Source organism: Sphaeramia orbicularis, chromosome 18 (assembly GCF_902148855.1).
Source record: "Sphaeramia orbicularis chromosome 18, fSphaOr1.1, whole genome shotgun sequence".
NCBI classification, from domain to species: Eukaryota; Metazoa; Chordata; class Actinopteri; order Kurtiformes; family Apogonidae; genus Sphaeramia; species Sphaeramia orbicularis.
The window spans coordinates 37,151,546-37,168,406 of NC_043974.1; the positions used below are offsets into that span (position 1 = coordinate 37,151,546).

General features: G+C 38.6%; 1 protein-coding gene across 1 annotated transcript in view; it reads right to left on the reverse strand.

Annotated features, from left to right (window-relative positions):
- The window catches only part of rbm46 (RNA binding motif protein 46), a 41,463-nt gene that overhangs the window by 18,913 nt on the left and 5,689 nt on the right, over nucleotides 1–16,861 (reverse strand). Inside the window, exons 4-6 of the mRNA XM_030161924.1 lie at nucleotides 14,170–14,299; nucleotides 7,887–7,966; nucleotides 3,239–3,638 (exon numbers count right to left, since the gene is read on the reverse strand). Of these exons, the coding sequence (XP_030017784.1) occupies nucleotides 3,239–3,638; nucleotides 7,887–7,966; nucleotides 14,170–14,299 (610 nt within the window). The remainder of the gene's footprint in view (nucleotides 1–3,238; nucleotides 3,639–7,886; nucleotides 7,967–14,169; nucleotides 14,300–16,861) is intronic.

The window sequence follows — 16,861 nt, forward strand, 5'->3', positions numbered from 1 at the left end:
AGATTTGTATATGATATATGCAATGGCGGATTTACCTACTGGCGCCCTCAGAACTGCAGCCCCCATTTGAAATTGTGCAAAAAAAAAAACAAAAAAAAGTCCACGTCAGCCAGGATTCGTAGTCCAATGCCTTACCTACTGAGCTAGACACCCAATGTCCTACTATACGACATATTTGGTATGTACCCATCTTCATTCTTTTCAGGATGTGACGTTTACTCCTGTGGGTGGTGCTTGTGCACAAATGTTTGCACCTCCAGGCTCTTCTATCTCTTGTACTGGAGGAGGGGACGGACGTCTAGTGCAGATGCAGCATTTATAACTAGCGTTTATATGGTAAATGGAGTTATATCTGAACTGGACGAAAGTCAAGTAATCATGAAGAGACAACAGTCTATTCAAGCAGCATTTGGACCTGCAAATGGGTAGCCACAGAAGGTATGTAATGTATTATTATACAGTTGGAACTATAGAACTGAATGGCATTTGCCACATAACACAGCCAAAGATTGAGTGAATCACACAACATTGACAAACATAGGCCTATATCTAACTGGTGTGTGTAGATAAATTTGACTGTATTGACTGGCTGTTGGACATGTGTCAGCATCTTGTGAATCGTTAGTGTTTTGTTTTACAGATGGTCAAGTATCCTACACACACACACACACACACTATCTAATTCAGATTAAAGTGTATATTGTGTTGTGAAATATGACTGCATTGCATAGTATGTACTGTAAACAAAGCAAGCAGGAATATGACCATTTGGAGAAGGATATCATATATCCTTCCATTTATACCCCCCCTTCCATTTTTTCTGGATCTGCCACTGTATATGTATATAAATCCATTTATTACATATTGTACGCATTTCCACAGTGTCCACAGGTTGAAGTCCAACACCAATGACAACAACAGTTTTTCTCAACATTTGGACATCTGGTTGTAGCTGTTTCGTGGACAGTGTGCACAGCTGTGTGACCAGATTTTTTTTTTTTTAACAAGACCAAGGTAAATGTTGTAATGACTGTTCGACCACCCCTTTTGCCCTGTTGCCCCCTGCTCTCTTATGTTGTAGGTCAACATTGCCGTCAAAATTTGATGCGTCAACCCGGATTTGACGTTGAAAATTACAGTCAAGGTCAACACTCAAAGAACTAATCCAAGAGCTTCCTTCGTCATAAGAAAGAAGACAGAAATAGGCAGGAAGAATGGAAGGAATATAAGAAGAGTTACCACTTCAGGGTTGCTGCCTCTGCCAGGACCGTTTCACAGTAACATTTATATCCATGTCTGGTGACACTTATGGGCTTTCAGGACTCTCCAAGAAGAGATCCAGACCCACTGTGTAATATTTACAAAGACCTAATTATAGAAATGCTATGATTACATTATGTATTCATTACTTTTGAATGGGATGCACATATCTACACAGATACAGATGAAGCATGATGCCATTCATAGTGCTGTTCACCTGTGTCTTGTTCTGCCACCACATTTCTACAATTGTTCAGAATGAACACACTCTTTGTAATGCCATTTTACAGTAGGTGGAATACAGAGTTAATGATTCCCTGTATTTCATGGACACGAAACACTGGCTGGACAACAGCCTTTTGTATTCACTCATTAAAGTCATGGTTGGCTGTCATCAAAAATCCCTTTTGTGAATAATATTTAAAAAACACATTTTTATTTGTGGTAAATAGAAATGACTTGTTATTTCAGATTTAAAGTTAATGTTGACAACACATAACAGGGTATTTTATCCCCACAGGTCTGTGTGAGTGGGTGCAGCTGGACAGCAGAACAGGGTTATTAAGCTCCAAACAAAAGCACCTGTGACTGGTAATTATCTTAACAACTTGATGCATCAGACAGAAGCGTCAATACTGCATCTACTTCTGTGCTGTTATTCTAATTAAATCTGTTTCAATTATAGCTCCAGTCCAAACACTGCAGTTGAATTTCAATCATGCCTGGCCTTTTGGACTCCTGGGAATTAAAAAGAGCTACGTTCAGTTTCTTTGTCTCCCAAATACTTTTTGGATTCTGTCACATTGGGTAAAGTGTGGGGAAAAAAAGCACCCATCATGAAAACTAACTTTAATGACATAAAAATGGGCCTTTGGTCAAGAAAGGCATCACAGATGAACTTGGAAAAGCAATCGTTCTAACACCATTTCCAAACAATTTGTGTCCATTATTCTACAGGAAGAAAGATTGACAAGTGGAAAAAATGTTAAATATTTGCAGGTTTTTGGAGGAGTGGACATTCCAGCAAATTTCCCCAGAGGTCAGAGCATGCAATGTTCAGAAAAACGGAAAAACCTCAAGACTACATGTCAGATTCTACAGGCCTCAGTTCATGACATACAATTAGAAAAAGACTAAGTATCAGTTGCTCAGTCTTGTTTCAAAGGGTTGAAGGGTAGGAGAGAGTCTAGTTGCAAATTTGTATCTGAATAAACCATAAGATTTGAACAAAGAAATTTGGTCAAAGTGAAATGTTTGGCCATTACGCCACATTTGGCCAAAACCAAACACAGCATATCAGCACAAACACCTCATACTAACTATCGACAGCAGTTTTGGAAACATTAAGATTTTGTCCTTGATTTGAAGTTACAGGTCCTGAGAACCTTGACGTCAGTGTGTCAAACATGAGCTAATGTGAGTCTATCTGTCCAACACCTACATCTTGGCTGAGATTGGATCATGGAACAGGACAATGATCCAAGAACACCGACACATTTTCAACAGACTGGATGAAAAGGAGGAAAAGAATTACAGTGTTGCAATTGTCCAGTCAAAGCCCAGATCTCAACCTGAGTGAAATGCTGTGGCATGTGCTCTTTTAGCATAGAGCTGGCAAAGACGACTTGCCCTATTTGTACATTATTGCCCCCTGACAGCTGAATTAAAGAAAGGGCTCCGACTTCCTCGGGAAAGCTTAAAAGTAGACAACATTTCACTTCAACTTCTTTCAGAGCTCTGACTTCCTCGGGAAAGCTTAAAAGTAGACAAAATTTCACTTCGACTTCTTTCAGAGCTCAAAGCACAAAACAGAAAGTTTGAACTCATCTATCTGTACATAACTCAGGTGTTAAACTGTGACTTTGAAGGGAACAAACCAAGGCATAAGATGGTGACTATCATTTTGTGATCCCTATGAGACCATTTGAAAATCTAAATGTATACAGGAGAGTTAAGGAGTCTGAATTGTAGCTCTCACCTGTTGTGTAGAAGGGACTTTCCAGACAAGACGAGTAGGTTCTGATTGGAGGGCATTCATCCCTGGCTGCTGCCATCATCCTTCCATTGTTCCTGTGAAATGCCAACACCCCTCCCCCTCCTGCTGTGCCATTATTTCCCTGGTATCCCCTGTTCTGCTGTTTCCTCCCAGACACGCCTCCTTTGATGCCTCTCGGTTTGGTCAGTGTCATGCTGACTGTGGCCCCGTCGATCTGTGCTCCGTTCATGAGGCTGAAAGCAGTGAGGGCGTCATCAAACGAGCGGTAGTGGATGAAGGCAAAGTCAGTGAGCTTCTTGACAAACTCAACACTCCCCGGTTTGAAGCGTGAGAACTCCCGACGAAGAGTGTCTTCCGTGGTGTTCGGCATCAGGTTTTGCACCTGAACAATAAAAAACCAACAAGTCCATTTTCAATCGCCTTCAAGAGAATATTAAACTTTCTAGCCAATGAAAGTTTGACTTTCAAGATGGACGCTTTTGTAATAGTCACACTGAATTAGCTGATAGGAATTCCTGTTTGCAACAGAACAAAATAAGAGCATTTGACATTCAATTGAAAACTTCCAAGTAGAGCTGCACAATGTATTGTTTAAGCATCATCATCACAATGTACACTACCGGTCAGAAGTTTTAGAACACTCCAATTTTTCCAGTTTTGTTTTGAAATTCAAGCAGTTCAAGTCCAATGAACAGCTTGAAATGGTACAAAGGTAAGCGGTGAACTGCCAGAGGTAAAGGAAAAAAAAGTACTAACACACTACTTCCTGCAGTACAATACTGTTCAAATAATGCTCACAATGGTATGGAACCAAAGTGTGTTCCAACTCTACTTTTATGCCGACACAGGGGGTTGTAAGTAATTCAGAAACGTTGGGACACCTGTAAGTATTGGTAGCACCAACTTTTGAGGCTTGATCAACCTCCATTGGTGCAGAACTGCTTTAAGTTGTTAACCCATTTCTTGTTCGCCTTTTTGTATAATTCTGAAATGTACATTTTTCAAGTTTGTTTAACCTTACCTTTTTTTTTTTTTTAACCTCTGGCAGTTCACCGCTTACATTTGTACCATTTCAAGCTGTTCATTAGACTTAAACTGCTTGAATTTCAATACAAAACTGGAAAAATTGGGGTGTTCTAAAACTTTTGACCGGTAGTGTACATGTGCACATTAGTCACATCGCAGGTCCTGCAATGTAGGAGGCAAATGAACTCAATGTGTTCTCATCTAATTTCAGCCTGGGTACCTGACACATACTGCGCACAGCGATCCACCAATCACAATCATTCTAAATCAGTTTGCCAAAGCACACCACACCCCTGCACATGGAGTGAGTCGCTGGTAACAACATTGACAAATGAGCAACGAACAAGAGAAAATCTTGGTGCCAAAAAGAAAAACAACGTCAGTTATCTGGAATTATTTCGGCTACAGGAAGGATGATATTGAAACACGTGTTCTGTGTTGACAGTGCCTTGCACCTGTTGTCACAAATAGAGGAAACACAACTAATTTGTTTGACCATTTACGTCGGTGCCACACAGCTATTAAATCCTCCTGAGTATTTTTCATATCGCAATATATAGCCTATCGCATAGTTAAAAAAAATCACAATGTCAGTTTTTTCCAATATCGTACAGCCCTACTTCATCCAAAAGCTCAGGATTTTTGCTCACACGAGACACATGAACAAATCACACTGATCCTGCCTCCCTAACACAGGCTTTCATGACTGATTTTGTTTTTTAATTAAGTACTTAATGAGCTATGGCCCCATGTAGTTATCAGATCTTCTGGTGCCCTGTGTTAAGGAAACATGACGCATCATTGCGCAAAATTCATAAGGCACCATTAGGTTTGTAGTTTTAGCAGAGCTGTAAAGGTTCGAGGTTAAGGTTGACTCACTTTAATATCCCCATAGGGAAAATCTGTCTCTGCATTTTACCCATTATACACACACAGTCCCAGCATTAGCATTAGCATTAGTACATAGCACACACATTAGCATCAGCGAGCTGCCATTGACAGCCTCAGGGACCAACTCCAGATCCACAACACCACTGTGGTCAGGGACACCGACAAGAGAATTAACATATATACATGCTTTTAATTGGGGGGGACCAAAGCACCCGGAGGGAAACTACACCATATATGCATTTCAAAGCATCTTTGTCAAGGTACAAATAGAATTTGCACTGTGGCATTACAGACCAGAGTGATGCACATATTTGGTCTGACACGGGTTTTCAACATCAACCCTTAGGAGTAGCTGGACATGCCGACATGTCCAAATTACATGACTGATTTAAAATGATGAAGCAGCAAGATGGAGCCTCGCTGAGTCTTCGTTTCAACTTGTGTGGAAAGTGCAGATGTCAAACTAATACTGCCAAGTCAATTGTGTTGAAAGGACAAGTAAAACCAGACTTATGATACACAATAAAAGAGAATTTCCGGCTCACTCAAAAAACTAAATGAAAGTCCTTATACGACTTCCTGTCAGCACTCAATAGTAAAAACACTTTTATCTCTAACCATTTCCATATTATAAGCCATCAAAAATCTAAGTTTCTCATAACTGTGAACATACTTTGTAGACACTGTCTCAAGGAAGCTACAAATAAAATTGACCTGTAGTTTTATAATACAGCATGTCAAAAGTTTCTCGTAACTGTGAACATACTTTGTAGACACTGTCTCAAGGAAGCTACAAATAAAATCGACCTGTAGTTTTATAATACAGCATGTCAAATGAAAAAAACTTAACTGTTAAGTCATACAGGTTAGGTGCTGAAAAATTAGACCAAATAAGGCCAGGTAAACAGTTTTTGATGAGATATGAAGACAAAATCAAAAGTATTAAAAAAATGGACTAAATAGGCTCAGACTCCTGAGAGATAAAGTCTTTTGTGTGGATGACATGTCATTTACTGCACCAGTCTTTGGCAGTTTTACACCACGTTTCATGCCATGGGACAAATGTGTGTCACACTAAATACTGTCTTTTCACTTGTGATTTTAAATACTGTGTTTTTTCGTTGTGGCTTAATTAATGCTATGGTCATGACAACCCTGTAAAATTAAAAAAAAAAAAAAAAAGAAAGAAAAAAAAAGAGGCTAATGATGAGCTAAAACTTTTGTAAATCATATCAGCATCATCATTAAAGAATGTACAATGTCATGAAAGGTTATGTAATTCAAACAGATTATACTGCAAGTTCTGTGAAACTACTGCTTGATGAACAGTTGTACTCTGATTTAGGGTTTTAGATTTGTTGTTGAATGTGTTGTTAGTGAACAGGCCTGCACAATTTATTGACTCCCAATTGCAACATCAGCCTCTCTAACTCTCTAATCTCAAAATACTGCTATTTAAGGGTCAGTGTCCATTTAGTATTATTTTGGATGCAGACACATAGAGCCAACTGAGGTAGAGCTGAAAAACACCACCCTGTTGAGAAGGTCCATCACTTCAAAAAACCTCCTGGAAAAATATTCAAGACAAATACTCTGGCAGTCACAATGAAAACAGCCTTCTAATGAACCCACACACGAGAAAAAAAAGTGTCTAACATTAATTTCCCAGATGTCCTGGACTTTCACAACTTAACTTTTTACAAAATAATAGATACTAAAGTTCATTTATATTTTATACACTTTCCAGGACATTGGGGGAATTAACGTTAGACACTAAGATTCATGGGATTTCTTTACTTCTCGTCTCTAATTCCACCTCTCAAATTTCCATAAGACTCCAAAATTCATTGTTTCTGATGAGAAATGGGCTCATGCTCTTTCTGAGTTTTAAGGAAGGCCAGTGGAAGCTTAGTTGTTGTTCTTTGTTAGCGCTAACAAAGAGCAGCTGTACAGAGGGATTTATTTACCTGAGCCTGAACAACTAAAAATACACAACTCTGTGAGGTGCTTTTAGGTTTGTGTTGTCCCTCCATCACAGTTTCAGTGTTTCAGAGTAAAAGCCTCCACAGTAATTGATCCTCTAGAGGACACTCATGTTCAGAGTCAGCTCCCTGCTGTTGACCTCTGCCTTCTCTAAGAAGCCCACAGAACAATCGACAGGCCTCTTCCTAAAAACACTGACCTCTGATTGTACAGAACACACAACAGTATCACTCATGTGTATGAATGTTTGGTGGTGGTTGGTGGAGCCTTTGAGTGTGGATTGGCAACCACACTTATGTCTACCTGACCCAGGGCAACTGTAGCTACAGATGTACTGTACTGTACCACCACCAGTGTGTGAAGGTGAGAGTGAATGAAAAATGGATCAAAAATGTAAAGCATTAATGAAATCCAAGCCATTATTACTGTTGTTACCTCCGCCAAGGAAGTTATGTTTTTGCCAGGGTTTGTTTGTTTGTTTGTCTGTCTGTTAGTGTGCAACATAACTCTAAAAGTTATGGACAGATTTGGATGAAATTTTCAGGGTTTGTTGGAAATGGGATAAGGAAGAAATGATTACATTTTGGTGGTGATCGGGGGTGGGGGGGCCCACGGGGGGACACTGATCAGCCTTGGCGGAGGTCTGCGCTCTCCAAGTGCTTCTAGTTGTTATTATTATTATTATTATTACTAATTATTATTAGTAGTAGTAGTAGTATTATGTACATACATAAAGGACTCTGAAGTGTTGCATGACCTCTGGTTCGCCCCAGTCCGCCTGGATAGACTGACCCCACAGCTGGAAGGGACCTGGAAAAAAAAAACCACACACATAGATGGAGCTTTCACTTTTCATAAATGGAAAATGTTTTCAGGTGTTTTGAAGGAAACCTTGAATGAAAAACGTTCGCAGTTTTGTAAACCTCACTTGATATATATATATATATATATATATATATATATATATATATATATATATATATATATATATATATATATATATATATTATTGATCCCACAACGGGGAAATTCAATGGGCAAGGCAGCAACAGAATAAAGTGCAAGAAAAAGTGTGCATGCATAAGGATGGTGCAAAAAATACAATAGTGCAAATGCAAACAATATAAAATAAAAAATAATAATAGTGACAAAAACTATACAGACTATATACATATTTACAACAGAGGGGATATTGCAAAAAGTCAGACAGTAGGCCTACAGATGGGAAAAAAACAGGACTGGGTTACACTGTAATATATATATATATATATATATATATATATATATATATACCCACAGTACCCACAGCGTCCACAGGTTGAAGTCAAACACAAATGACAACAATTTGTGTCAACATCTGGACATGTGGTTGTAGCTGTTTTGTGGACAGTGTGCACTGTTATAGCCCACTGGTTGTTAAAAGGCCCCATATTATCAAAGCCACACCATGAACCATGAAATAGTGCTTTAATAGCCCATTAAGTTACAAAAAAAGCAGACACCAACACAAAAGCACAAAAACTAGATCCAAAAAACTTTATTTATCCCATACAGGCAATTCATTTGCAGCTTACCACAGACATCAGCCACATCCAAAGTGCAATGTGACAAACATAAATAAATCAGTGCACAAATACAGGAATTGAAAGCAACTATGAATAAATGCATTTAAATAATCAACGATAAATAATCAATAAATACCAATGCAGACTAAAAGACCAAAAGACCCTATTGGTTCTGCTGACATAAAAATTATGATCACTATAATATCATCCATTGGTCGTCATATTCTCTGGACATTAAATACTTACATTGATTGAGAGGGACAGATTTGACCCTCCCAAGACAACAGTGTTTGAACAGGCGAACGTCTTGGTGGTAAGTAGTCCTAAAATCTCTCCATCCACAGTAGAGTGCTGCATCATCAGAACCTGAAAGGCTATTCCTCGGAAGCTGAACTTAAATATTCTGTCTGCAGTGACTCTGAAGCTCCACTGGCCTCACAGAACTAACAGAGTTTTTACTGCACAGACAAGTGTGAGCATCCCCCTCCAGCTCTACACCAAACTCTGAGAGGTGTCTCCACGGAAAACATCCTCTAACAAACACTCCACTCTCTGTCATTTGTAACTGCATTGTCATCATTATGGTGATGTGGTGGCACTGGTATTATTATTATTACTATTTTTTTTTTTTTTTTTTACCAAATACAAATATTCCAGTAAACTGAAAGTAAAATAGACTTGTTTCTGTTTTTCTAAAAAAAAAGAGTAACCTTTCCAAACATAATAATCATTTGAAAATAAATGAAATTTTAAGTGAATATATACTGTAGGTAATTCTTTCTGTTCATAAAATATTCCCACTAATACTAACGTAGATTTAATCTTAGATTTAAAACAATGGTTTGAGTAATATTCCAGCAGAGAAAATAGGATGATTTCCGTAATTTAATACTGAGACCACCTTCATGCTTCGCTTTCATTAAATTAACAGGTTTTTCCTGCATAGAGAATTAAGAGGTGGCCATCTCCATCTAAATTTGTGCCACCTACAGCTCTTCATTTTGCTCATTTGTCACTGCATTTGAGGTAATGCATCAACATGAGGGCACTGGAATTTTTGTACTCTACATCGTACTAAAGTGCACATTGATCTGGTGTTTCATTACTGTCTGTCTAAACTGTAAAATGGACGTGACACAGTTTTTACATACTTTAAAAAGTAATTGAGAGAAAAGAAAAAGTTAAACTGATTACCATACTGTTTTATCATGACAACTGTAATAATGTGCAATTATATACTTATTACGACTTCTCAAATAAGAACATGGTTCATATAACCCATAAAGACCCAAATATACTCCGTAGACCTAAACCATCTACTGATCTAAACTGTTAAATACCTATTGATCTACTAATCCCATCAATACATGTCAATAATTGGTGTAAACTGCAGTTTATCATCTTATCATGGTCATCAGATATGACCCATTTGGACGATCAGAGGATTTGTTGTTACCGTGGAAACACTGTCATCTTCTACAGTATTGATTCACCATTAAAACCCATGGAGTTTCATCAATGACAGTGGAAGGAGATGCTTTTTGTTATGTTCAGTTATTGATACCATTGCTGAAAAGGTCACTTTTTCTTCAGTTTTCACTGTTTGTGACATAATAACCCTCAACTTTAATCTGAGCTTTTATGTACATCTACATGATCAGTGAATTAAATATAGGAAAATACCTGATTATACTTAAAAATGCAAAATACAGAGGATAATATTTGAATAAATGGTGATAAATCAGCTAAGAATGGTTAAAAAAAAAAAGAGAAAAATTCATTTGGGAACTGCCACATAAGTACCACTGGGTCTTTATGGCATAATCAGGATGATACCACTTCATGTTCATTGTGAAATACAGGAAAAAGCATTTGTTGTTTATAATAAGCATAACTTGGATGCATTGTGGCTCTTTTCTTACAGAGCTGTTTCTGCAGTGTATTATTGTTGCCAAATAGCTCATCCCACAGATCACTTTATCAGACCACAAATTTACATGGGAGTGAATGGGAAGAAAATCAGTACTTCACGGCACGCACCTAGAGGCCCGTGGATCAAAACCGAAAAGTTTTAAGATTAACGTGTGAATTAATCTTTGACAGAAAAAGTGTTTTTAAAATTATTTGATGTATAAATTGTTGCAGAATTCCCAGAAGTGTGAGAGCTATGAAGAGTTGTTTGTAGAGTTTCCAAAAAATGCTAATCTGTCTCCCCACTCTGACAGTTGGAGTATAGAGCAGTGGTTCCCAACCTTTTTTTGGCTCAACCCCATTTTAACATCACAAGTTTCTGGCAACCCAAGACATTCAAAACAGAGACACCTTTCTCTTGGAGATGTCTTAGCGGGGCCAGGCGAATGAAGAAATCTTTCAATTTTCTGTTTGGTCCGGTTTTCTGACTACGACTGTGGTCGGGCAGGTTGAAGCAAAGTAACGCATACAGTCACATGATCGGGTCAAGATATGCCCTCTCAGACATTATGTCCTGCATTTTATTTGAACTTGATTTTTATTAGGAAAAGTGTGTGGTGTTTTAATTATAATGAATATATATATATATATATATATATATATATATATATATATATATACACACACACACACGCTACCGGTCAAAAGTTTTACAACACCCCAATTTTTCCAGTTTTGTATTGAAATTCTAGCAGTTCAACTCCAATGAACAGCTTGAAATGGTGCAAAGGTAAGCGGTGAAATGCCAGAGGTTGAAAAAAAAAAAAAAAAAAAAAGGGTAAGGTTAAAAAAAACCCTGAAAAATAATGTACATTTCAGAATTATACAAAAAGGCGAACAAGAAATGGGTTAACAACTTAAAGCAGTTCTGCAGCAATGGAGGTTGATCAAGCCTCGAAAGTTGGTGCTACCAATTCCTACAGGTGTCCCAACGTTTCTGAATTCCTTCCAACCCCCTCTGTCTGCATAAAAATAGTGTTGGAACACACTTTGGTACCATACCGTTGTGAGCATTATTTGAACAGTATTGTACTGCAGAAAGTAGTGTGTTACTATAAAAATAGCGAGGAAAAGGCAATTAACGATAGAAGAGAAACAGACCATCATAACACTTAAAAATGTAGGTCTGTCCTACAGAGAAATTGCCAAGAAAGTCAAGGTGTCAGTAAGTCCCGTTTCCTTCACCATCCAAAGGCACTCAGAAACTGGGGGAAATGCTGACAGGAGGAGGTCTGGCAGACCCAAAGACAACAGAATCAAAACACAAGTTTATGAGAGTCAACAGCTGGAGTGATAGGCGACTCACAGGACAACAGCTTCAAGCACAGCTCAATAGTGGTCGTAGTAAGCAAGTCTCAGTTTCAACGGTGAAGAGAAGACTTCCAGTTGCAGGTTTGATCAGTCCATAAGACCTTCTTCCAGTCTTCAGTAGTCCACTGGCGGTGTTTCATGGCCCAGGCAAGCCTCTTTTTCTTATTCTGAAGTCTCAGCAATGGCTTTCTTGCTGCAACTTGACCCATCAAAGAGTAGTGAATATTGAAACATCAAAAAACTATTTTTATTTTGTAATTTTTTTTTTTTTTTTTTAATCAATTAATAAAAACTTCAGGCAACCCCAAGGTTGAAAAACACTGGTATAGAGGCTGCCAGCCAATCAGCTGTCAGCATTCTGTTCCCCATGTGTATGCAGTTTGGTTGATGTCAGTGTGTGTGAAAACCATACATGATATCAGTACTAAACGTCAGACACATATTCTTTGTGCCGGGCCGCACAATTTTTATCCCGGGGGGCGTGATTGTAGGTTCAATCGTGCGGGATTTGCAGCAATTTGAAAATGGCCCCAGTCATTTCGGATGGACAAATTTGGCCAGTTTTTCCCAATTCTAATGAAATCTGTACATTGGACCTGTTACACAAGTCATAGCACTTCTTCTCTTTTGGTCGGAGGGGCTGTAGGTGCGAATTTGCAGCCATTCTTCTGTCTGTCTACAGGTGTCGTTTACCACCACCAGAGTGTGAATGTGAGAGCGAATGAATAATGGGTCAATAATGGGTCAGTAATGTAATAATGTGCTTTGAGTGTCCAACAAAGCGCTATAGAAATCTAATCCATTATTATTATTTTTGGGTCTATTTCCAAAGCTCTGGCTCACTTTTTTTTTTTTTTGATGTTTTCACAATAATAATAAGTCAGTCAGTCATAAAAATAAGTCAGTCGCAATAAATGATTGATAGTAATTCCGTGCTTTGCATTGCATACAAGTGTATGGGTAATAACATAATCAGTAAATCTGCAGTCATAGCCACTTCTACGTTTTACTTGAGGTGTTTGTTAAATTAAGTAATGAACAGTTAAACCAATTCTAATGACTGAGCATTTTCCTCAATAATATAATTATTAGAACTCCTAAAATATGCTGCTTGTAAAAACCTTGAGTCAGCTGAAAGTACTGTGAACATGAGGTACGACGGGAGAGGAAAAAAACCCTTCAAAGAACTGAGCTTGAGCCAATGTGAAAGTAAACCTCCCACTTCAGCTGTAAATACAACAAAACATAAATAAATAAATGAGTTAAAAAAGAAAAAAAAATAAAGAAAAAAGTCAACAAGACTTGAGCAACTTCCTCCTGGGAATGCATGGAGGACAGGATGAAAGCAAACCCTTCTATAAACTCTGTTGACTTCGGTCCAACGCTGGAAAACTTTGACAAAGGTTCAACTTCAGCAGTAAAAGTAAATGTTTAATGTATGAGGCCATTGTTTCGACATCAGCTACTTTATTTACCACATTAATCAAAATAGACTGGAGCTGTTTTACTACCCCTAGAAAGTCCATACAAGAACTAAACTGAAATGTCTATTTGTGGTTTATGCACTGAGGTGACTAGAAAACCAACTTTTCATTAATTAGCAGAGCTCACTGTGGATTTTATCAACCGTAAATACCTCAATGCTCATTTAAAGCAGTCTCCTGTGGGTTATAAATCGCACTGTGCATGCTGTTGTCTTATTTCTAAAAGTCTATACATGTATGACAGGTCAGTTTGTGCTTCTAAAGCTACTGCTGCAGTTTTCTGTACTCTGCTGCCCTCTGCTGGTCAAACTCCGAAACAAACTACTAAAACAACTCTGTGCCGCTTTACCCTCAGGATGATCATTCACACGACCCTGTCCAGTAAAAAGGGCAACAAAAAGCTGTTCTAAAACTATCTTTGGTATTTTAGTTTAGTTGTTTATCATATTAAGGTTTATAGGGTCCCAGATAGATTTAATGCGATCAAAATCATCACTGAAACTTGAACCAATGCAGTTTGCCACAAAGTCTGCCTGAAAAACAGGGAATCAATTGTTGAATCTTTGTACTGCAAAGCTAAATCCAGCCCTAAAATGTAAGAGGATAGAGGAGTGGCAGTTGCTGCCTGTTCTGAGCAGAATCAACAGCTAAGTGAAGTAAAAAAAATCTTGTGTTGGTGTACCTGGTATGAGCTTCCGTCTGGCTATGGCTGCAGCTTTGTGAGATTCATACTCAACGAAGGCAAAACCTGGATTTGTGGTCTTATCTGTGGAGCTGGGGTCAAAGATCACATCCACCACGCCGTCCGTCACCTGGAAACACACACACAGAGAGTCACAGAACTGAATTTGGACAGGACCGTTACCACCCATGGCTGATCCAATCACAGCCCACGGCCAATAGACTTTTTTTCACAACTTCCGTATTTTTGACCGGAAATACGCAATCATTGCGGAATTCTACTTCCTCGTTCAAGTGGAGAACAAGAGTTTTTTGAGCGTTCCAGGTTGCTGCTGTTATGCTCAAAAGCAGCCGTATCTGTCTCTTCATTCATTTCCTGTGGACAGTGAGGTGAGGTGGAAATAGATTCAGGCTATCCAGCAGGATTTGGGACCAAAGTTTGTGACTAAAACTGGTAGCACGTATGTCTGCAGCAGACATTTCACATCCAAAGATTAACTACAGCTGTGCTCTTAAGTTTACATACCCTAACAGAATGCACATGGGATGGTCTTAGATGTTCCAACATGACAATGACCCAAAGCACAAGGCCAAATCGACCTGTCATTGGCTACAGCAGAAAAAAGTAAAGGTGAAGGAGTGGCCATCTCAGTCCCCTGACCTTAATATCATTGAGCCAGTTTGGGGAGGTCGTAAACATGTAGTTCATGCAAGAAAACCCATAATCTTAAAGGAACCGAAGGTGTTTTCCCAAGAAGAATGGGCAGCTTTACCATCTGAGAAAATAAAGTGCCTCATCCATAACTACCACAAAAACAGTTCAAGCTGTCACTGATGTTAAAGGGGCTGATACAGAAGATTAAGAACTAGGGTATGTCAACTTTAGATCAGGGTCGTTCGGATAGTTTCTGTTGTCAGAATGATTTAAAAAGAGCAAACACATTTGTTTGATAATAAATGGCTTCACCAAACCACTAGCCTTGAGTGAAAGAAAAAATTTTTGTGTTATCATTCATATTCTCTGAAAAATGGCCAAAGAATCACAAATTCTACTAGGGTATGTAAACATATGAACACAACTGTATTAACTAACACTAACCCTAGCCCTCACAAAAACCTGCCCGTCTAGTACATTTGATACTAAGATGACAGACACACACATACATAAACACAAACATCACCCAAAAGAAAGGTTAATTGATGATAGCATTCGGCTAACATTACTAGAAGACGTCCACCCTAACCCTAACCCGCACTGACACAAGAACCCACATCAAACACGAAATGTCCCCAAAAATAGTCCCTACTGTGTTGACGCTTGACAGGAAGTCCTTTCTGCGATGATAACATATTTCCGGCAAGTGTGAAAAACATCAATCCAATCACAACCCACGGCCAATCCAATCACAGCTCACAGACGAACCAATCACAGCTCACAGACGAGCCAATCATACCCCATGGCTGACCCAGTCCACAGCTGATCCAACCAAATAGTCTTTTCAAAACCGAACTGTTTTTGTGTGTGACTGTGTTGACAAAAATGTGTTTTTCAGATGTCTGCCGATTAATTTAATATCCTAATGTAAACAAACACAGTTAATTGAAAGTGTCAGCGGCAGAACTAGCTTCCAAGTGCATTCATTCTCTGAGGGTTTAATGAATGTGGGGGCTGTTAATTAGAAATCCTGGAAATAAACACAGGCCGGTATTTCAGCACATTCACATACCTGACATGTGGCCACAGGTGCACATGGGCTCACATTTATTCAGTCCTTCTAGCCCTTTGTAAATCCTAAACTTGTGTAGAAAAGCAATAAACCACAGGATCCTGCAGTTCACAGTGAGATTAGAACATAAATAACCAAACCACGTTTCCACTGGGGATACTCCATATCCTCAGACCAGAGGTGAGGGCCCAGTTACAAAACAAACTACTGATCATATCAAACGAAAAAACAGAAAAAATCTGCAACTCGTATTTCTTTCAAATTACAAACAATTACTCTGTATATTCGTAAAGGTTTCATGAGATCGCACAGCAACAAAAATACAGAATGTCTTGATTCTTCGATGACATTCATTATTTGGAATTATTCCAGTAGTGTTCACTTATGTAACCATTAAAACACATCTGAGGGCAAACAACCAGAAGCAACAGTCCACAAAATGAACACCCTCAACGAAATCTGACATTTTGAAATAATGAGTTTGGCGCAATAATACTGACAAAAAAAGCCTGAACCCTTGTTCCCTACATCCATGTTACAACACAATGCCTTCACCAATGGATGAAGGTTAGAAGTCTTAGTTGACATTCTTTCAGTATCAGTCTATACACAAGTGTCTTCACTACTCAGCCCTAATAATGGCCAAAGTAAAGTGCCCCCTACCATCCTTGTTTTAAACTTCTGATGACACTGAAATTGAACATTAGCACCAGGATGTGTATCTCATCGTAAAGTGGTGTGATAATAACCATGTGATTGTAAGGGAAGGCAGGCAGCTGATCATTAATACAGGACATCAGTCTAGTGTCCTCTTACAAAAGCATCAGTGTCCACATAGGCATCTGTGTTTGTTGGAAAATGCAGATTTTATGTGTATGACAGCAGGAAGGCTACTACAGTGGAACCTCGCAGTACGAGTGCATTGTAGTATGAGAAATTCATACAATGAATTTTTGTCTCGAAGTA